This window comes from Neoarius graeffei, chromosome 1, assembly GCF_027579695.1.
Source record: "Neoarius graeffei isolate fNeoGra1 chromosome 1, fNeoGra1.pri, whole genome shotgun sequence".
Classification (NCBI taxonomy): Eukaryota; Metazoa; Chordata; class Actinopteri; order Siluriformes; family Ariidae; genus Neoarius; species Neoarius graeffei.
In genome coordinates, this window is record NC_083569.1 from 106,784,251 (window position 1) to 106,808,313 (window position 24,063).

A 24,063-nucleotide genomic window follows, 5' to 3' on the forward strand; every position below is an offset into this window, starting at 1 on the left:
GGTAAGAAAGAAAGAAAGAAAGAAAGAAAGAAAGAAAGAAAGAAAGAAAGAAAGAAAGAACAGAAGAAAGAAGAGAGAAGGGAAGAAAAAAGAAAGAAAGAGGAAAGAAAGAAAGAAAGAAAGAAAGAAAGAAAGGAGAAGAGAGAAGGGAAGGAAGGAAGAAAGAAAGAAAGAAAGAAAGAAAGAAAGAAAGGGAAGGAAAGAGAGAAGAAGGGATGGAAGAAAGAAAGAGGAAGAAAAAGAAAGAAAGAAAGAAAGAAAGAAAGAAAGAAAGAAAGAAAGAAAGAAAGAAAGAAAGGAAAAAGAGAGAAGGTAAGAAAGAAAAGGAAAGAAAGAATAGAGAAGGAAGGAAGGAAGGAAGGAAGGAAGGAAGGAAGGAAGGAAGGAAAAGAGAGAAGAAGGGATGGAAGAAAGAAGAGAGAATTAGGGAAGAAAGAAAAGAAAGAAAGAAAGAAAGAAAGAAAGAAAGAAAGAAAGAAAGAAAGAAAGAAAGAAAGAAAGAAGAGGAGAAGAAGGTAAGGAGGGAAGAAAGAAAGAAGAGAAGAAAGAAAGAAAGAAAGAAAGAAAGAAAGAAAGAAAGAAAGAAAGAAAACGAAAGAGAAAGAAAGGAAGAAAGAAAAGAGAGAAGAAGGGAAGGAGGGAAGAAAGAAAGAAAGAAAGAAAACGAAAGAGAAAGAAAGGAAGAAAGAAAAGAGAGAAGAAGGGAAGGAGGGAAGAAAGAAAGAAAGAAAGAAAGAAAGAAAGAAAGAAAGAAAGAAAGAAAGAAAAAGAAAGGAAGGAAGGAAAAAGGGAGAAGAAGGTAAGGAGGGAAGAAAAAGAAGAGAGAAGGGAAAGCAAGCAAGCAAGAAAGAAAGAATAGGGAAGGAAGAAGAGAGAAAGAAGGAAGGAAGGAAAATAAAAGCTCTAAAAACAATAACAGCGGTAAATATTTTATTGTACTGATAATGTTTTATGGGGGGGTGTTCTTTTTTTCCCTCATCTCTCCTCATGTTACCACTGTGTTTCTTTTATCCCGGTCTTCCTGTCCTGTTCCCCTCTGTAAGGGCAGGGTGATGGTCAGTTTCACTGGTACAGTGATAATAAAGGGTTCATTCATTCAAATTTCTGGGCCAGAAAAAAAAGCAAAGATGCCTTTAAAAAAAGTTGTGAAATCTCGTCTTGAAAAATTAATTTCAGGGCCAGAAAATAAAATTACAAAAAAAAAAAGTCAGAAATATTGCATTGTAGAAAAAATAACCTGCAAAGACGCCCTAAATTAAAACACTGTGAAAAATGTTTCATGAAAAGTTACTATTTATTTCTGGACCAGAAAACAAAATGACTGAGAATCCATGACTGCAGGACATGGGAAAGGTTAGGAAACGTTATTACAGGTGTATAAACACTCAAGAAATCTACACACAGCTCCTTTAAAGTGAACAGCTTTATTTCAGTTCAGCTGGATTCAGTAATGGACAGTAATGTCAGAAAAATTCTCCAATACGCTTTATTAAAATAAAATATAAAAACGCGGACAGCGGCTTCAGTGAAAGTTCGGTGTGGTGAGATGGCAGCGTTTCTGTCCAAGCCGAAGAACCTTTGAGGAATGAGGAACGCTGTCGAGCCAAATTGGATCTCTGATCTGTTACACAACAGACACAAGCTGTGGCCGGCTTGGCGTCAGGAAGAGACCGGCAGCGTTCGAGTTCTGTCCCGATGCCAGTCAGTACGCAGGAAGGCCAGAGAAAGAGCCCCAGCGAGTGTGTGCTCCGTCTCTCGGGTGGGGAAAGTGGGCCGTGGAGTCGGCAGTGGGCGCGGTAGCTTAGCTGGGTCGCAGTTCAAACAGCACGTTCGCGATATGAGCTATGCTACGGCTGTGACCTGCTCTACATTCTAAAAAAAGGGCAAAACTGGCCTTTCACATGCTCTCATGCTAATAAACCTTGTGTTTCAGCGTCAGTGCAGCTCGACTCCTGAGGTAAAGACTGCGTTAAAAGAGGGTCCTGATTTTCGCCGAATTTGAGGCAGCGTGCGTCCTTCACACGGTCATACAAGTGTTACGGTTTAACATTTTCACAGTACAGCAGCTTGCTCTAAAAATATCCTGGCTTTACAGCAATCAGTTTCAAATTCATTGGACAAAAGATAATCATGGTTTTCAAGTATCTCCCAGAGTGGCGTTCTGAGAGCTCAAAAACTATATACTACGGCTAAACTGCACATGCTACGGCTAAACTGCACATGCTAACCCATTGCTGTACAGCTAATACACGACTTAGGCATAACAAGCTAGTTGTTATTTCATGAGCAGTCATCTAGTCATATTCATAAACAGACAAAAAGCTGACACTAAACTGAAACTGTATAAACAAATAATAAAAACACCTTGTCATCACCTCCGTGTACAGTGGTGCTTGAAAGTTTGTGAACCCTTTAGAATTTTCTATATTTCTGCATAAATATGACCTAAAACATCATCAGGTTTTCACAAAAGTCCTAAACGTAGATAAAGAGAACCCAGTTAAACAAATGAGACAAAAATATTATACTTGGTCATTTATTTATTGAAGAAAATGATCCAATATTACATATCTGTGAGTGGCTAAAGTATGTGAACCTTTGCTTTCAGTATCTGGTGTGACCCCCTTGTGCAGCAATAACTGCAACTAAACGTTTGCGGAAACTGTTGATCAGTCCTGCACACCGGCTTGGAGGGATTTTAGCCCGTTCCTCCGTACAGAACAGCTTCAACTCTGGGATGTTGGTGGTTTCCTCACATGAACTGCTCGCTTCAGGTCCTTCCACAACATTTCCATTGGATTAAGGTCAGGGCTTTGACTTGGCCATTCCAAAACATTAACTTTATTCTTCTTTAACCATTCTTTGGTAGAACGACTTGTGTGCTTAGGGTCGTTGTCTTGCTGCATGACCCACCTTCTCTTGAGATTCAGTTCATGGACAGATGTCCTGACGTTTTCCTTTAGAATTCGCTGGTATAATTCAGAATTCATTGCTCCATCAATGATGGCAAGCCGTCCTGGCCCAGATGCAGCAAAACAGGCCCAAACCATGATACTACCACCACCATGTTTCACAGATGGAATAAGGTTCTTATGCTGGAATGCAGGGTTTTCCTTTCTCCAAACATAACACTTCTCATTTAAACCAAAAAGTTCTATTTTGGTCTCATCCGTCCACAAAACATTTTTCCAATAGCCTTCTGGCTTGTCCACATGATCTTTAGCAAACTGCAGACAAAAAGCAATGTTCTTTTAGGAGAGCAGTGGCTTTCTCCTTGCAACCCTGCCATGCACACCATTGTTGTTCAGTGTTCTCCTGATGGTGGACTCATGAACATTAACATTAGCCAATGTGAGAGAGGCCTTCAGTTGCTTAGAAGTTACCCTGGTGTCCTTTGTGACCTCACCGACTATTACACACCTTGCTCTTGGAGTGACCTTTGTTGGTCGACCACTCCTGGGGAGGGTAACAATGGTCTTGAATTTCCTCCATTTGTACACAATCTGTCTGACTGTGGATTGGTGGAGTCCAAACTCTTTAGAGATGGTTTTGTAACCTTTTCCAGCCTGATGAGCATCACCAATGCTTTTTCTGAGGTCCTCAGAAATCTCCTTTGTTCGTGCCATGATACACTTCCATAAACGTGTTGTGAAGATCAGACTTTGATAGATCCCTGTTCTTTAAATAAAACACTCACACCTGATTGTCATCCCATTGATTGAAAACACCTGACTCTAATTTCACCTTCAAATTAACTGCTAATCCTAGAGGTTCACATACTTTTGCCACTCGCAGATATGTAATATTGGATCATTTTCCTCAATAAATAAATGACCGAGTATAATATTTTTGTCTCATTTGTTTAACTGGGTTCTCTTTATCTACTTTTAGGACTTGTGTGAAAATCTGATGATGTTTTAGGTCATATTTATGCAGAAATATAGACAATTCTAAAGGGTTCGCAAACTTTCAAGCACCACTATAGCTAATCACTCAGTGTTGCTTCTGTGCTAGTTAGGAGTAGCGAGCGGTAGTTTAGTAGTTTTCAGAAGCAGATAAAAAGCTGACACTGAATTAAAATTGGATAGATAGATAGATAGATAGATAGATAGATAGATAGATAGATAGATAGATAGATAGATAGATAGATAGATAAAAAAAACCTTGTCGTTGCCATGTAGCTAATCTCTAATAGTGTTGCTATTGTGCTAATTAGGAGTAGCAAGTTATTCCATGAGCAGTAGTCTAGTCATGGTCATAAGTCGTCAAAAGGTTGACACTGGACTAAAATTGTAAAAACAAACAAACAAACAAATTATAAAAACCACCTTGTCACCTCCATGTAGCTAATCCCTAATCGTGTTGCTATTGTGCTAGTTAGGAGTAGCTAGCTAGCTGTTATTTCATAGTTTAGTTGTTTTCAGAAGCAGATAAAAAGCTGACGTTGGTTTTAAATCCCGTTTTTATTGACACGATTATTTATAGATGATGAAATCCATGTAACAGCGTGTCAATAAAGTTAAATTTCAGACCTTTTTAAACAGCTTTAACATGCATTCACATACCGATATTAAACTAACACTAATATACTTATATTCCTTTTCTATTCCACACCAACGTTCGATCCAGGGTTGCGTTTTTTACACCCTTTCAGACTACTTGTGTAAAAGGTTGCAGATTGGCTCGCGTCATGGGTTCTGGGGTAGTTTAAAAATAGTCCACAGCGACCAAGATTCTGGTAAAAGCAAATAATTGGAACTAAAAACAACCCATTATCACTAACCCAGGCGATGGCTGAGTGCAGACAGTGCATCCATGATGTACAGAACCATCTCTGTTGTAATAAAGGCCTTCAGCTATCACAATGATTCAGGTCAGAGTGCTTTTCTGTAAATAGGCTACTGACATCATCGCGCTGCGAGAGCTAGTTGGAATGGAGGAAGAAGGCTGGAGATGGTTCATTCTGTTTGTGATTTCATCACAATGACAGATTGAAATACGGAAGAAAATATTGGAGATGGAAATATAGAGTGGGAAATGGCTTAACCAGGTGATGGTAAAACAGGATTTGTACGGATCCTGGAAAAAAGTCATGGAGTTTTTCCATTAGGTCATGGAAAGTCATGGTAAGTGAATTTTTGCAAGCACAGTAATTTTTTTTCCCCCCGTTCAGCATGTACAAGTTGATGTTAAATGCACACGTACACTTGCTCGTCAGACTCCGTGAGTAAGGCTTTGCTATTTTCCGCAAGCTATAATTGTTCCTATATTTTCGGAACCGAAGTATACCGATCTCAGTTGCGTGTCCTGGATGTCCGTTTCGTTTGAATTTTCACGCAAAAGGTTTATCGCTTCAGCAAACATCAATACGTTATGTACATGAAGTTGAACAAAGGCCGATAATGCCGTGTTCGAGGGCAAGTTTAAAGACGATTGGTTGGTTAAAGACCATCATCCTGACTGGACAGCTAGAAGCACGCTGTCAATTGCGTATTGAAAAATTCGATTTTGCCAATATGGGCCAAGAGGCCTCGAAAAGCCGTATGGTTTCTGCAAAGCACAAAACTAAAGTCAAGGCAAGTCATAGTAAAAATCAGTCAACAGTATTGGAATGCTGACGTTAAAATTTCAGTTTAAAGGGCTGATGACACGAACATGACTCTATGCAATTTCTTAAATAAACTATACAACATGGCAAACGTTAGATTTCTGTTATAATTACGTGAAAAGAAGCTGTTGTTATGCAAATATCCAACTTTTAATTGCACAGCGCAAGAAAACTGGGTCCGTGGCTCGCAGCCATGCTGTGACGTCAGCGGGAGAACACGCTGCGGTTCACTGGCTGTTCTACTCTGGTTCTACTCAATGGAAATGGCGCATGAAAACGCCGGTGAACTCTCTAGTGCTAGCTCTTCCTCTTCTGGGAGTCTAGAATTGTGTTGATCTCTTCCGAATAGAATCTATGATAGCCTACCCTCTTTACCCTTTGCCTCTCGTTGCTAGGCGGCAGTTACACGAAAGCCGCAAGCTTTCACAAGCAAATACATGACTGATATCACGCCGACTTTATGATTACATTTATGATTATCATGTAGAATCTATAGCTCTACGTACCTTTATCTTACGTCGTTTCACAACACATGTTCTGACAGGAGGACTGTCTTTGGATCCGGCATAGCTACGAGTAGACCCCCTCCGGAATACTGGCAGTGTTGCCAGATTGGGAGGTTTCAAGTGCATTTTGGTGGGTTTTGAACATATTTTGGGCTGGAAAACGTCAGCAGTATCTGGCAACAGATACTGCTGACGTTTTCCAGCCCAAAATATGTTCAAAACCCACCAAAATGCACTTGAAACCACTCAACTGGGCGGGAAACCTCCCAATCTGGCAACACTGTGTAGGCACTGCTGATGGTAGTAACACACGTTTGTGCTGAACTGAACACCCAAGAGATTCTTTTAAGCTAGGAAGGGTGTCAAAACAATCCAAATCGAAGTGTTCAGAGCACAGGACGGATGTTGGTGAGGGCTCCCACTTGTCACGAGTGCGCCTGACTTGCTTCACCCACTTCGCATGCAGCTCGGGATCTCTGGGAAACTTGAATAAACTTACCCCATCCTTGTAGGTTTTGGAGCAAAAGCTGGCAACACAACGGGAAGGCATAATAACTATATATATATGTCTAATAAAAATACTAATAACGATAAACTGAACACCTGTCGCATCAACAACAAACTGGTAAGTTAGGAGGAAGGTTCTTTCGCTGACGTCATATAGCTCCTCCTCCTCTTTCGTCTCCTGGGTGCTGCAGCCCCGTCAAATTTGCCCAAATAGCCGCGTTTATCATCATAACTTGTAAAATAGGCGCCTTCGTGAATTAATATATGGATCATCGGGAATTACTTTTTATGTTATAAAACATCGCCAAAGATGTCAAAAACGTGTCATCAGCACTTTAATATTCGGTAGATCAAGGCGAGAGATCAAGTCTATCTAGATATTTAGGGGGCTTACAGGTGTGTAATAATAACAACAACAGCAGGCCTACTTTATTAGTGTTAGATAAGTCATTCATAGATGCATTAGAAATACCTCTAGGCCCCTAACGTTAACGTGTTCTATTCCCTTCTAGCGGGTTTCATTCATTTGGTTTGATAGCATACGATATTGTTAACATATCGCTTATCTTACATGTATTACGTCACTCTACCCAATGGAGAATGAGCGTTGAATATGGTTTACGATATTGCATGGTTGTCAAGACAACATGGTGTCACACGTCGGAGATGTAAAACTTCCGTGCTAGCAAGCGACTGTGACGATTTGTAAATAAACATGGCCGCCAGGTTTGCTTCGTTAAATACAGAAGATTGAGAGAATTTTGGCTGCCAGGTCGCTCAGTTCTGTGTAGCTGTCGATGTTGATTTTAAAAGTAAATTACACAGGAAAAAATAATAATAATATTCAGCTTGAGTGTGCTAGCATTGGCCTTCGCTAACACTACACCGGCTAGAAGGTAACTGAACTGCCGTGCTAACAGCACCAAGTTACGGGTAAGCTAGCGTTGGCCTTTGAGAATACTGATATGAACAGAGTGTGTGTGTGTGTGTGTGTGTATAATAATAATAATAATAATAATAATAATATTGGCTGGCTTTTTTCATGGTATATCAGATATAGTCCATTCAGCTACTCATCTTCGACTTGTTCAGAATCATGCTAGTTGAATGGAATATATCTGATATACCACGAAAAAAAAGCCAGCCGATATTATCTCATCATCTCTAGCCGCTTTATCCTGTTCTACAGGGTCGCAGGCAAGCTGGAGCCTATCCCAGCTGACTACGGGCGAGAGGCGGGGTACACCCTGGACAAGTCGCCAGGTCATCACAGGGCTGACACATAGACACAGACAACCATTCACACTCACATTCACACCTACGCTCAATTTAGAGTCACCAGTTAACCTAACCTGCATGTCTTTGGACTGTGGGGGAAACCGGAGCACCCGGAGGAAACCCACGCGGACAACATGCAAACTCCGCACAGAAAGGCCCTCGCCAGCCACGGGGCTCGAACCCGGACTTTCTTGCTGTGAGGCGACAGCGCTAACCGCTACACCACCGTGCCGTCCCCAGCCGATATTATTTAAATACGTAATCTTAAGTTAAAGCTGTACTGCCTATCAGATTTTTCAAGTGTAGGACATAAAAAGAATTTTCCCCGACACCCAGTTATTTTTGTTTAGTGGACCGAAAGCTACTGAATTCAAATCGCAGACTTCCGATTTTATTAGGTTTTTTAAAATAGAACAATTAATGAATTTAAGGCCACGTGGCCCTAAATTCTCCGCTATTTTTTCCTGCTTCACCATGAACCAATTCAAGATACTACATCATGCATCACGTGGTGGGCTTTCCCCATTCACGCAAGGCATTGTGGGATACAAATCTGAATTGCATGCGCACACGGACTTCCTCTGTCTGCTTGACTGCGTGAAGCAAGCAATTTCATGCACGTTATTTGCTTTAATCCCTTCAAATTAAATAACTTCCCAGCCACAGAAATAAACATATTTATTTTTTTCGCGGTCCAGTTTCCATCAAATCCTGCGCTCTGATTGCCTGCCGAGCGGGTCCGTATTCTATGATACAGACCCCAGTTACGGACCCCGGTTACGGACCTCTGGCGACTCGCTTGTTCACAACAACAAACAACATAGTAGCAATTTTTGTCAACATTTATTTCACATTTCTCAGGAGAATAGCATTAATTTTACATCCTGGGTAGTGATAAAGACAGTGTTCACAGCGAGAGCGAGTTTTACTACCCTGAGGAAGAAGAAATAAAAGAAAACATTTCAGGAGAAAGCTAAAAACCTGTAACTGTCGCTAACGCCGAGCAAAAACATGGCTGAATCCTGAATGACTCAATTTTGTATAAATAGGGGACTACATAGGCGGCAAAATGTAGTTTTTTTCCTGCCATGGAAGTGCACTTGTATACCGAGGAGGAAGCCATTTGCATTACAGCCGTGAATGAGGATTCAAAATGGCGGCTCGGCTCTCCCTTTCGGGCGCTCTCGTTTTCTGTTAGAATTTGGTAAAGAAAAAAATAAATATATTATTTACCAGCTTAAGGTCGGTCCGTATGGGGGCCTCGCTCAGTACTTTCAAGACCTCGGTCACCATATTTCACCATACGGACCTCCCAGCTGCTAAATAACATATATCACAATGACCACATTTCAGAGGGAACTAAATTTCACTGATTTCATGAAATCCAAAGGCTGTCTAGATTTACTAGATCTAGATGTCTGGCAATAACTGGTTACAGATTATTGTATATTCCAGAGACACGAGTGTTTTACTGGGAAACACACCACCCATATTTTTCTCTGAGCTCCATCCGGGACATGGAGAACCAAAACCGTGGCATAAATCTCTATATGTCACTCGTGAGGAAATCGATGGATCGTTTTGATAAATTTGGGGACTTTGTTTGTGAATGTGTCGGTATAGACCCTTTTCAGTCACGTGACCTTCGTAAACGCGACCGCCATTTTGGACATGTAGTGGACTTCAGCTCGAATCGGTTTGAATGCGAGGAAGGCGACAAACGGAGAACATACAAGAAAAAGGAGCGAGATGCAGAAAACACCTTCACTATCCAGCGACGTAGGGCATTTACAGGGCGAGCAGAGGGAGAGGTATTTGCAAAAATTGAGGTTAGCAGGCTTAGAGAACGACGTTTACCTGCTTCCACCAGGATTGTTCACTGACGTACGGAAGTACACCAAGCCCTCGTCTTTACCTGACTTCGGCCCACATGATCTGTATACCTATGTCATTAAAAACCCATCGCCATACACATACACGCCAACGTCCGAGGTTCCGGAGCGCGCGCCGGCTTGCTCCAGGAGTGCTCCAGCCAAGGTTCCGGAGGGCGCTCCGGCTTGCTCCAGGAGTGCTCCGGCCGAGGTTACGGAGCGCGCTTGCTTCGGAGCAAGCCGGAGCGCGCTGCTTAATTTGAGGGGGAGCAAGCCGGAGCGCGCTCCGGAACCTCAGCCGGAGCACTCCGGGAGCAAGCCGGAGCGCGCTGCTTAATTTGAGGGGGAGCAAGCCGGAGCGCGCTCCGGAACCTCGGCTGGAGCACTCCGGGAGCAAGCCGGAGCGCGCTGCTTAATTTGAGGGGGAGCAAGCCGGAGCGCGCTGCTTAATTTGAGGGGGAGCAAGCCGGAGCACGCTCCGGCAGCTATTTACACTGGATCCGGTGTAAATAGCTGCCGGATCATAATTACAGTAAACTAGTAAATACAGTAAAGGAAAAACTTGAGACTGAAAGGTTTTAACAGTCATCCAAATGACTGAACGTAAACATTGCTACAGTAACATACCAGCTATGATGTTGTTGACATTAGCTAGTCAACAATAGCTACTACAGAAGAACAAAGAGGTTACAATGGGTTATTTTAACCTATTTGGTTACACACTCGCCGCCACAGAATGTTAACAGCAATGTAATGCCTTTTCTGGCTAATTTTATTCGTCTTACCTCCAACAAAGTGGTCACTACACAAGCGCTGGTATGCCGAGGGCTGCCAATCTGTTAATGGTCGCTATCCATCTTCTCCGTCGGGATCCAATAAAATGATAAACCTTGCCTTGTTTGTTGATGGTTACTACATCCAGGTGCACAACAATATAGTGGCATGATGGAAGTCTTGCTGAAAGTAAAAACTTTCTTTGCTGCCGTTCCTCAATGCTGGCTGTGGTAAACTACTGGTAGTACATGTCCAAGATGGCGGCCGCGTTTGTCGTGACGTCACGTGGAAAGGGTCCATAATAAAAAGAAAATCACATTTTGGCTTGAAGATATGAGGTTTATCTTCTCGTGTTGAAAAACTCACATTTTTCAGACGAAATACATCGCGGATCTGACTGACAGATTTAAAACCCTTTGGTGACTGACCCCTTGAAAATGGTTCCTCCAGGAACGATGACTTTTCAGTTGTCAAGACAATGGAAAAACTAAAATACAAAAACAGAAAGATACGTCACAATGCTCTTGTGCACAAAACAAAATGCTCTTGTATTTTAGTTTTTCCGTTGTCTTGACAACTGAAACGTCATCGTTCCTGGAGGAACCATTTTCAAGGGGTCAGTCACCAAAGGGTTAAATAATATTGGCTGGCGTTGAGTGGTCTATCAGATATATTCCATTCAGCTGGCATGATACTGAACAAGTCGAAGACGAGTAGCTGAATGGAATATATCTGATAGACCATGAAAAATAATCCATCCATTATTATTATTATTATTATTATTATACATACACATTCCTTTCGGGTGTTCGGTGCGTCTTTCTCTTTCAAAATTCTCTCAAAATCTTCCGAATTTAACGAAGCAAACCTGGCGGCCATGTTTGTTTACAAATTGTCACAGCTGCTCGCTAGTGCGGAAGTTTTACGTCTCCGACGTGTGACGTCATGTTGTTGACAACCATGCAATATTTTAAAAATATCGTAAATTGGCTAGAGTGGTGTAATACACGTAGGATAAGCAATATGCTAACAATACTGCATGCTATCAAACCAAATGAATAAAACCCGCTAGAAGGGAATAGAACATGTTGTTATTCCATCGAAAAAGGGTCCTGTATGGATAATAATTCCTGATATTTCACTCCGATGACGTCACTCCAAGTGTTTTCCTGCTGACTAGACTCGCGTAGTCAAAATGGCGTTGTTCAAAAATAAAATTCTTTTGATTAATTTGCGTTTTTTTTTTTTTCTGGATGTGTCCATATAATATAAAGAACATTACATGGTGGTATGAAGATATGAAGTTTATCTTCTCGTGTTGAAAATCTTTTCTTTCGTTCATTTTGCTCACTCGTGAAATATCCACTCACCACTTGAAGATAAACTTCATCTCTTCGCACGACCGTGTAATATCCTCTACCTGTATATGCATGCATGTAAATGAAATGATAATAAATTGCATGATCCTAAATTGCTACATTTATATTTTTGTAGAGAATCAAAAATGCCATTATCTTTCTTGTATTGGTATAAATATTACAGGTTAAAGAAAATAATTCAGCAGGGTAATTTACTGCATGAATTTCATGACATGACCTATAAGTGTATGCATTACAGCATGCAAATTTGCAAAAAATTCCTTCAGGTCATGGAAAAAGTCATGGAATTTTGTGTTGACCAAAGAGTAAGAACCCTTTAAAAAGGTTTGGTGAAGATACTGCATATTAGAAATGGGAGCACCCTACAGTGAGTGGCGTTATTTCATTAAAAATGGGTCGAATTTTTGAATGTTCTGGGATAGTTTCCTGTTTTAATTTTGCTGATACCTGGCAACCCTGACCCAAGACTGATGAAATCTGGGTCTTCTTAAACAAACAAACAAACAAACAAAAAAAAAAAAACCCTCCATGAGCCCCAGACTGACCTCTCAAGCCTCTGCATGGACAGCGCCAGCGTCTTGTTGAGTTCCTCGATGATGCGGCTGGGCACGCTGCCGTACTGCAGCTGGTGTGGGTGCCCATGATGACCCCCCAGGCTGCCGTGGTGCATTATGGGAGTGCACTTCCCAGGGTAAGTGGCGAGAGGGCTCGGGGAGGAGACGGGCAGCTCCAGGCCTCCGGATGGCACGCAGATCATCACTTTCTTAGGAGGAAGAGGAGGAGAGTGTTTCCCCTGAACGCAGGGCAGCTTCAGGGTCTGACATGACTCTGATGGACAGGAAGGAATGCCAGAAGATGAATATGATGTAATTTGACACGTTTCAATGAACGTGTGCGTGAACTGCTAGTTTTGACAGCGTGCTCTTCCTCACCTATGGTGTGGTTCAGCTGCCGGGTGAAAGGTTTCGGTGGCAGAGCAGGCGGCTGCTTGTGGAAGAGCGTGGCTTTCGCAGGGTTCTCCTGAACCTCACCTGGAAAAACCACCGATTTCTTAGCAGGCAGAACCAGGGACGACTTCAGGGAGGGGTCCTGAGGACAAACGCTGCCTTCCATGGAGGCCCGGAATTCAATCGGAGCTGCAGAAAGTGCATTAAAATAAACGCTGTGTTAATAAACAGCTGTGAATGTTATGACTGGCATTTTTGGCTATTTTGGGGTAACGCTATATCAAGGAGTACGGGTTTTTCTTTTTTCTTTGTCCTGTTTTTTTTTTTTTTCCCCCGTCAATCCACTTTTTAATAATGGTGGAGAGCTGAAAGAGACCTGGCAGAAGACAGAGCTGCCCCAAAGACAAGCACTTCAGACTCCTGAATGAAATTCACTCTGTATAATGAAACAGAAGATTGCGAGTCTCAGAGTCACTGGTTACACTGGTCACAGCAACATCAGCGTAAACTTCCCTCTCTTTTAGTAAGACAGTGTTCAGCTGCACGAGCCTTCACTTTTCATGCATGATCATTTCATTTATAAGTTATAATACGTACAGATGCTCGATCAATGACTTTGCTAGTTAGCGACTGCACAATGCGCGACACGATTGATATTCTTTTCTTCTTCTTTTTTATTATGATTTTGATGCATTTTTGGACGATATGTGCAATCTGATCAGGAATAGTGTGCTTGTATCCAGCTTTCGGATCGACGCACCTGTTGTCTTGTTCCCCTGCATAGATCATGAATGAGGCTCACAAATCAGACAATCCTACTCGGACACGCTTCATCAGAGATCCACCAAACTTCCTGTGATACCTCCGGCCAACGCCCCTGACACATATATGCAATTGGTTCTGACCCACACTCATTTTCTTTCTTCCTTTTTGCTCATCCCATTTTCACCCCATTCACTTCCATTCATTTTTGGGCTCATTGAAAATGAATTGAGTTTCGGGGAAAAAAACCTTTCACTCTGTCAGTTTTTTACTTTAACCGAGTGACCAAACTTCCTGAAACTTCACATGATGCCTAAGACCAAGTTCCCGCACATATCCATCCCCTCATCTGAGACCTGCACTCATCTTTTCCTTTCTTTTTGCTCATATCCTTTTTACCTCCATAGGCTTCCATTGATTTCTGCCCCCATTTAAATGAATGGAGTTTTGCTCAGTAACACTTCACCACACGTCCACCAAACTTCATATGGCACCTCGGGCCAACTCACCCATCACACACATGATATCAGGTCTGACCCGCACTCTTCTTTGTCTTGCCTTCCATCCATCCCTTTTTCTAAACATTTGATCCAACAGTTGAGTTAACGGTCTGCTGCTCAGCGCAATCCTTTACATTATCTTCAGAGAATGCACTTTCTAATTGCATCTTGCTCTCTTCTGGAAACATTACATACTTGAATACCATCTGCCAAACAAAACACGTTCAAATGCTTCGAAACTGGGTTTTGAAGGAAAGATCACAATCCAATGTTCTACTCTTCACTAATACAACCCCGATTCCAAAAAAGTTGGGGCAAAGTACAAATTGTAAATAAAAATGGAATGCAATGATGTGGAAGTTTCAAAATTCCATATTTTATTCACAATAGAACATAGATGACATATCAAATGTTTAAATTGAGAAAATGTATCATTTAAAGAGAAAAATTAGGTGATTTTAAATTTCATGACAACAACACATCTCAAAAAAGTTGGGACAAGGCCATGTTTCCCACTGTGAGACATCCCCTTTTCTCTTTACAACAGTCTGTAAACGTCTGGGGACTGAGGAGACAAGTTGCTCAAGTTTAGGGATAGGAATGTTAACCCATTCTTGTCTAATGCAGGATTCTAGTTGCTCTAGTTTAGTCTTAGGTCTTTTTTGTCGTATCTTCTGGTTTATGATGCACCAAATGTTTACTATGGGTGAAAGATCTGGACTGCAGGCTGGCCAGTTCAGTACCCGGACCCTTCTTCTACGCAGCCATGATGCTGTAATTGATGCAGTGTGTGGTTTGGCATTGTCATGTTGGAAAATGCAAGGTCTTCCCTGAAAGAGACATCGTCTGGATGGGAGCATATGTTGCTCTAGAACCTGGATATACCTTTCAGCATTGATGGTGTCTTTCCAGATGTGTAAGCTGCCCATGCCACACACACTAATGCAACCCCATACCATCAGAGATGCAGGCTTCTGAACTGAGTGCTGATAACAACTTGGGTCGTCCTTCTCCTCTTTAGTCCGAATGACACGGCGTCCCTGATTTCCATAAAGAACTTCACATTTTGATTTGTCTGACCACAGAACAGTTTTCCACTTTGCCACAGTCCATTTTAAATGAGCCTTGGCCCAGAGAAGACGTCTGCGCTTCTGGATCATGTTTAGATACGGCTTCTTCTTTGAACTATAGAGTTTTAGCTGGCAACGGCGGATGGCACGGTGAATTGTGTTCACAGATAATGTTCTCTGGAAATATTCCTGAGCCCATTTTGTGATTTCCAATACAGAAGCATGCCTGTATGTGATGCAGTGCCGTCTAAGGGCCCGAAGATCACGGGCACCCAGTATGGTTTTCCGGCCTTGACCCTTACGCGCAGAGATTTTTCCAGATTCTCTGAATCTTTTGATGATATTATGCACTGTAGATGATGATATGTTCAAACTCTTTGCAATTTTACACTGTCGAACTCCTTTCTGATATTGCTCCACTATTTGTCGGTGCAGAATTAGGGGGATTGGTGATCCTCTTCCCATCTTTACTTCTGAGAGCCACTGCCACTCCAAGATGCTCTTTTTATACCCAGTCATGTTAATGACCTATTGCCAATTGACCTAATGAGTTGCAATTTGGTCCTCCAGCTGTTCCTTTTTCGTATCTTTAACTTTTCCAGCCTCTTATTGCCCCGTCCCAACTTTTTTGAGATGTGTTGCTGTCATGAAATTTCAAATGAGCCAATATTTGGCATGAAATTTCAAAATGTCTCACTTTCGACATTTGATATGTTGTCTATGTTCTATTGTGAATACAATATCAGTTTTTGAGATTTGTAAATTATTGCATTCAGTTTTTATTTACAATTTGTACTTTGTCCCAACTTTTTTGGAATCGGGGTTGTAGTTTGGCCAAATTTTGGGCTCACAATAAGGCTCTAGATAAACATACATCATTGATAGCTGCATTAAACATCTCCAGATACAATATATTACTAACCTAACCTCCTTTGGTCCTTTTGTAACGTTACACTGCTTCCACTACATTTGTACCATGTTTTCGTATCTATATAATGCTGTGTTCATGGTTAAACAGCAATTTGTAAGTTGTACTAATGTTATTTCTGACCTGGGGACGCTTCCACGAATGCACGTCTTCTAAAGTAGCTCATAAAAACTTTCACAGTTATAGGCCTGAATGGCTATTGGTTCAGTTCTACTATAGTAAACATATCATGCAATACTTTTGACTGAAATTGCAGCACAGCAGCAACAGCATACAATAGTGACTAGCTTAACAACACGCTAACATTAGTGATAATGCTGATGTTGATGATTCTGAAAAGAGCAATTAGTACGGACAGTGTTCTAGATTTAACAAAGTCTGTATGTCAACTGATCTAAAGCCAATTCTGCGATAAACTCGTGTAAAAGTAGTTATAATGTTCACAGCGTGAGCAGCCATGTGGATTTGACGTCATGCCGTAGACAGGACTTAGAGCTTAGAGGCTGTTTTCGGTGAAGTTCCAACTTCGACTCCAACACAGCATGAGTGCTAATATTTTTTAGAATCGTCCTGTATATCAACAAACGATGATTTAATGCTATTATATGGAAATAGTTCATTCATGCTTCAAGAAGGGCAGGACGTCACTGGAGGATAATATTCTGACCCTCTTGGTGTACAACTACAGTGGTGCTTGAAAGTTTGTGAACCCTTTAGAATTTTCTATATTTCTGCATAAATATGATCTAAAACATCATCAGATTTTCACATAAGTCCTAAAAGTAGATAAAGAGAACCCAGTTAAACAAATGAGACACAAATATTATACTTGCTCATTTATTTATTGAGGAAAATCATCCAATATTACATATCTGTGAGTGGCAAAAGTATGTGAACCTCTAGGATTAGCAGTTAATTTGAAGGTGAAATTAGAGTCAGGTGTTTTCAATCAATGGGATGACAATCAGGTGTGAGTGGGCACCCTGTTTTATTTAAAGAACAGGGATCTATCAAAGTCTGATCTTCACAACACATGTTTGTGGAAGTGGATCATGGCATGAACAAAGGAGATTTCTGAGGACCTCAGAAAAAGCGTTGTTGATGCTCATCAGGCTGGAAAAGGTTACAAAACCATCTCTAAAGAGTTTGGACTCCACCAATCCACAATCAGACAGATTGTGTACAAATGGAGGAAATTCAAGACCACTGTTACCCTCCCCAGGAGTGGTCGACCAACAAAGATCACTCCAAGAGCAAGGCGTGTAATAGTCAGGGAGGTCACAAAGGACCCCAGGGTAACTTCTTAGCAACTGAAGGCCTCTCTCACATTGGCTAATGTTCATGAGTCCACCATCAGGAGAACATTGAACAACAATGGTGTGCATGGCAGGGTTGCAAGGAGAAAGCCACTGCTCTCCAAAGCCACTGCTCTCCAAAAAGAACATTGCTGCTCGTCTGCAGTTTGCAAAACATCACGTGGACAAGCCAGAAGGCTATTAAAAAAACGTTTTGTGGACGGATGAGACCAAAATAGAACTTTTGGTTTCAAGGAGAAGCGTTATGTTTGGAGAAAGGAAAACACTGCATTCCAGCATAAGAACCTTATCCTGTCTGTGAAACATGGTGGTGGTAGTATCATGGTTTGGGCCTGTTTTGCTGCATCTGGGTGAGGACGGCTTGACATCATTGATGGAACAATGAATTCTGAATTATACCAGTGAATTCTCAAGGAAAATGTCCGGACATCTGTCCATGAACTGAATCTCAAGAGAAGGTGGGTCATGCAGCAAGACAACGACCCTAAGCACACAAGTCGTTCTACCAAAGAATGGTTAAAGAAGAATAAAGTTAATGTTTTGGAATGGCCAAGTCAAAGTCCTGACCTTAATCCAATGGAAATGTTGTGGAAGGACCTGAAGCGAGCAGTTCATGTGAGGAAACCCACCAACATCCCAGAGTTGAAGCTGTTCTGTACGGAGGAACGGGCTAAAATTCCTCCAAGCCGATGTGCAGGACTGATCAACAGTTACCGCAAACGTTTAGCTGCAGTTATTGCTACACAAGGGGGTCACACCAGATACTGAAAGCAAAGGTTCACATACTTTTGCCACTCACAGATATGTAATAGTGGATCATTTTCCTCAAGAAATAAATGACCAAGTATAATATTTCTGTCTCATTTGTTTAACTGGGTTCTCTTTTAGGACTTGTGTGAAAATCTGATGATGTTTTAGGTCATATTTATGCAGAAATATAGAAAATTCTAAAGGGTTCACAAATTTTCAAGCACCACTGTACCACTCAAGACACCTCAACCAGGCTTGCTGAAGCGTTTGCTAGTAAGATCGCAAATGTGCGCAAACACGTTGTCACAAAAATTCGTATAACACACGTCATGATGTTGACAGCGCATGTCCGATGTCCTGCGGCATACTGACTCACGAGAGTTGCTACTCACTCCTGTTGCACGCGTCTGACCGTCTGGCACTCCTTCCGTTTGCAACAGGGACAGTCCTGGGACTTTTTGATCGCACTTGGTAGGGATTCTAACTCTAGTTTTTCTAAAAGTTGCTGTGAATCGAGGCACTGAAGATTCCGACAGCTTTGTTTGTTTCTACGACTAGAAACACGTTAGTGTTTAGAGTACTGTTTGGATGTTTTAGCTGCTGCTAAATTTATTTGCTGCCTCTCGCATCCTGTAGGTGGGAGTTTGGCTAATGGGGGTATGGGAATAGGGTCATGGGTATTATGTGATATTATCTACCTTTTCTTTTGCATTTTTTTGTATTGTTGTTGTGTCGAGTTGTTGTTTTTGTGTCTGCCATGTTATGTTTACCTACCCTTCCGAGTGTAATATTTTGCTTGTGTCTACCTGCCCTAGCAGGCCTGTTGTTCTTGCGTCAACCTGTTGCAGGGACTACGGATGGAAATTAGCCAAATGCTACATTCTGGTGCAATACATCTTTTCTCATATATTTGAGTGTGATGTCTGTTGTACATAGTCCCTGACAAATAAACACAGAATAAGCTTCGTTTTCCTGTCATAGCTCCTCCTACTCACCCGCCCCATGGCCGTCTGTCAGTCCCTGCAATAGTAGTTCTGTCGCTCGGCTGCTCTCTAAAGGGTTGGGTGTCGCACACAAGCCGTTCTCCAGCCTCACTTCCTGCTTCACTACAGCCATCCTCGAGTCTGAGAGAGAGAGAGAGTTTCAGTACTAGTGTTATTACAAAGTATGACCGGACATCTGAACTCATTATTAAGGCTGATGTATTTGAATGTAAGGATGGATGGATGTAAATACCCATAGTCTTTAACGACATACAGTGGTGCTTGAAAGTTTGTGAACCCTTTAGAATTTTCTATATTTCTGCATAAATATGACCTAAAACATCATCAGATTTTCTCTGAACTGCTCGCTTCAGGTCCTTCCACAACATTTCGATTGGATTAAGGTCAGGACTTTGACTTGGCCATTCCAAAACATTATTCTTCTTTAACCATTCTTTGGTAGAACGACTTGTGTGCTTAGGGTCGTTGTCTTGCTGCATGACCCACCTTCTCTTGAGATTCAGTTCATGGACAGATGTCCTGACATTTTCCTTTAGAATTCACTGGTATAATTCAGAATTCATTGTTCCATCAATGATGGCAAGCCGTCCTGGCCCAGATGCAGCAAAACAGGCCCAAACCATGATACTACCACCACCATGTTTCACAGATGGGATAAGGTTCTTATGCTGGAATGGAGTGTTTTCCTTTCTCCAAACATAACTCTTCTCCTTGAAACCAAAACGTTCTATTTTGGTCTCATCCGTCCACAAAACATTTTTCCAATAGCCTTCTGGCTTGTCCACATGATCTTTAGCAAACTGCAGACGAGCAGTAATGTTCTTTTTGGAGAGCAGTGGCTTTCTCCTTGCAACCCTGCCATGCACACCATTGTTGTTCAGTGTTCTCCTGATGGTGGACTCATGAACATTAACATTAGCCAGTGTGAGAGAGGCCTTCAGTTGCTTAGAAGTTACCCTGGGGTCCTTTGTGACCTCGCCGACTATTACACATCTTGCTCTTGGAGTGATCTTTGTTGGTTGACCACTCCTGGGGAGGGTAACAATGGTCTTGAATTTCCTCCATTTGTACACAATCTGTCTGACTGTGGATTGGTGGAGTCCAAACTCTTTAGAGATGGTTTTGTAACCTTTTCCAGCCTGATGAGCATCAACAACGCTTTTTCTGAGGTCCTCAGAAATCTCCTTCGTTCGTGCCATGATACACTTCCACAAACATGTGTTGTGAAGATCGGACTTTGATAGATCCCTGTTCTTTAAATAAACCCGGGTGCCCACTCACACCTGATTGTCATCCCATTGATTGAAAACACCTGACTCTAATTTCACCTTCAAATTAACTGCTAATCCTAGAGGTTCACATACTTTTGCCACTCACAGATATGTAATATTGGATCATTTTCCTCAAGAAATAAATGACCAAGTATAATATTTCTGTTTCATTTGTTTAATCGGGTTCTCTTTATCTACTTTTAGGACTTGAGTGAAAATCTGATGATGTTTTAGGTCATATTTATGCAGAAATATAGAAAATTCTAAAGGGTTCACAAACTTTCAAGCACCACTGTAGTAACCCTGTAGGTACTCATAAGCTCCTTCTGGAGCAGCACAATTCCACATTCTGCAGTGCTGGAGCTCAAGCGAACGCTGCACAAATCAAAACTAAAACCTTACTTTAAAGCAATACTTTCAATCCTGGAGTTTCCTTTTGAAAAAAAAAAACCTTTTTTTTTTTATTCTAATATATTGGCTTACAACATGACTCATGACTTGACACGAGACTAACTGATGCCAATACTAGCGCTCAAAAAAAAAAAAAAAACAGGATATATTCTCATAACCAAGCTTGGCACGATGTACGTGCGTGTGTGCATGAGATCTAATCAAGCAGCGAACATTTCTACATCAATTATAATCTGTATCGTTTACGCCTTGAAAACACACACCAGTGCACCCAAACAGTAATCAGCTCACACACATTAAAGCCTATCGAGGACGAAAGACAAACAGATTTGCAAATGGTCTTCTAAATGTAAAAATAAAAAGAATTCCCCACAGCCATGTCAGCAAGTAGACTTCGAATCAGGCACAGCGAATCTATGAATGAGCGCAAAGTGTCAAAATCCATCACCGTACACAAGATCTGCTGCTCGTTTCGATAACTAACACAGGGACGTGTACGGTGGACGCTTCGGAGAGTTTTTCTTCACGCCAATAAATGACCCGTTTTAACAATCAAAACAAGCTGTGCTGGGGCGGCACGGTGGTGTAGTGGTTAGCGCTGTCGCCTCACAGCGAGAAGGTCCGGGTTCGAGCCCCGTGGCCGGCGAGGGCCTTTCTGTGCGGAGTTTGCATGTTCTCCCCGTGTCCGCGTGGGTTTCCTCCGGGTGCTCCGGTTTCCCCCACAGTCCAAAGACATGCAGGTTAGGTTAACTGGTGACTCTAAATTGAGCGTAGGTGTGAATGTGAGTGTGAATGGTTGTCTGTGTCTATGTGTCAGCCCTGTGATGACCTGGCGACTTGTCCAGGGTGTACCCCGCCTTTCGCCCGTAGTCAGCTGGGATGGGCTCCAGCTTGCCTGCGACCCTGTAGAAGGATAAAGCGGCTAGAGATAATGAGATGAGAACAAGCTGTGCTAATAAACCCAATAATCTGATTGGATTGGATTATCAGGGGGATGTCAGACATAATTTTTTTTTTTTTTTACATCTCGTCAGTGATAAAAAGCTCGGATTTATCAGGAAGCAATAAAGTGACCTCAGGAGGAGCGAGTTTCTAACAGGTCATGTGATCACGTTCCATTTACAAAGCAGATGAAGAGGTGCTGGAGTTGCGAAGAGAGGAAAGAGAAGAGATGCTGGCTCTTATTTCAGTTTAAGGTGAACCACAGGTCTATGATTTCTACCATCATAAAGGGTATACGAACCCATCCGTTTCTTGTTTCGCACCTTGGGAAGAAGCGTTTAATATCTGGGGAAGGGGGACTAATAGTGGCGCTCCATACTTAAGAGAATATCTTAAAGCGTCAACCTGATTTTTTTATGGCTTTTGCGACCGTACTACGGGCGTACATACGAACGACATCCGTGTCCCACCACCACAGGGAACCTGAGCGTAACACTATGTTCAGACTGCAACCTGAAACGACCCATATCCGATTTGTTGTGAAATCCGATTTTTTTGTTAGGCCGTTCACATTACCAATTATATGAGACTTGTATGCGATCTCCAATATGAACGGAAAACGACCCAAAAGTGTCCCGCATGCGCAAATTGACACTTAATAAGCACATCTACGTAATACGTAAACAAAAAAAAAGCGCACTCTTCATGTTTAATGATTTCTTTTGTTTGTTTGTTTAATTATCTGGTTAGTGTTAAAGTGTGAGTTCTCGTGTGTGTTTTTGTTTCTGAACTGAAATGAAAACGTGTAGCCTGGTAACGAGGGTTGGCTCCTAAATGTCTCTCTAATTTCTATATAAGTGCACTACATGTTACTAGGAAGTAATGGATTTTTAAACTCTATATAGTGCACTCGAGCTTCAGTAGGCAGTCATTTGGGATACGGCCGCTGTATTACCAAACTCTTAATTCAGGCTTAATAATTTGCACATATTTATTTCGTCATATTAATAAAGTCATCTCATCTCATTATCTCTAGCCGCTTTATCCTTCTGCAGGGTCGCAGGCAAGCTGGAGCCTATCCCAGCTGACTACGGGCGAAAGGCGGGGTACACCCTGGACAAGTCGCCAGGTCATCACAGGGCTGACACATAGACAACCATTCACACTCACATTCACACCTACGCTCAATTTAGAGTCACCAGTTAACCTAACCTGCATGTCTTTGGACTGTGGGGGAAACCGGAGCACCCGGAGGAAACCCACGTGGACACGGGGAGAACATGCAAACTCCGCACAGAAAGGCCCTCGCCGGCCACGGGGCTCGAACCCAGGACCTTCTTGCTGTGAGGCGACAGCGCTAACCACTACACCACCGTGCCACCCTATTAATAAACTTTTTCTACATTTTTATAAATATTTATTTAGATTGTTTACAGCCAGCTGAATTCTGCAACTTCTCTCAGCGCTGGCTCAAGGTGCAGAAACACCAGTGCAGTTTGCGATGGAGATGAGGCGAGACCTGGCGATGTGGTTTTTGCGGCGGCGGCGGAACTCACACAATAATCTGATTAATGTGGGCAGCAGACTAATGAGACCGAAGGTGTCAAATTACTGGAAATTTCCAGAACAATCTTATAATCTTGTAATACAGGATGGTTTAAGTTATAAATCAGTTATAGAAACTGTTTTATTTAATCAGGCTAACAGATCAACATCCAGGTCCCTACCAAATCCACCATTAGCTTGATCAATTCTATAAAAGTCTATTTAAATTCTGAAAACTGTACAAATGTTGTTGTTTTCCACCAAAGAGGCGGGATTAGCCAACGCAGAATAGTGACGTTTGTCTCTTGTTGATGACGTGTAGGTCGCATGAATGCGACCTGTCCGGTCAGACTGCAGTCGCATGTGAAAATAACGGATATGCATCGGAATTAGGACCACATATCCAAGCGGCCTGGGTCGCATGTGAAAAAATCGGATCTGTGTCGTTCAGATTGTCAATAACAAATCGGATACAGGTCGCATATGGGCAAAAAAATCGGATATGGGTCGTTTCAGGGTGCAGTCTGAACGTAGTCTAAGTGCAACGCAACGTATCTGAAACAAATTTTGTTGTCCGGTGGTTAAGTGTATCTTTAACATGTACATTTGTAATATATGATTTATGCTTAATTTATTTTGGGTTTTTTTTTAAAATGTGGGATTATTTACAAACACTGTAGCAGCCCTTGGCATT

General features: G+C 41.9%; 1 protein-coding gene across 1 annotated transcript in view; it reads right to left on the bottom strand.

Moving 5' to 3' along the window:
- Nucleotides 1–24,063, bottom strand: part of LOC132885839 (phosphatase and actin regulator 1) — a 130,077-nt gene that overhangs the window by 44,720 nt on the left and 61,294 nt on the right. Inside the window, exons 4-5 of the mRNA XM_060920359.1 lie at nt 12,856–13,059; nt 12,469–12,751 (exon numbers count right to left, since the gene is read on the bottom strand). Coding sequence (XP_060776342.1) covers nt 12,469–12,751; nt 12,856–13,059 — 487 coding nt within the window. The remainder of the gene's footprint in view (nt 1–12,468; nt 12,752–12,855; nt 13,060–24,063) is intronic.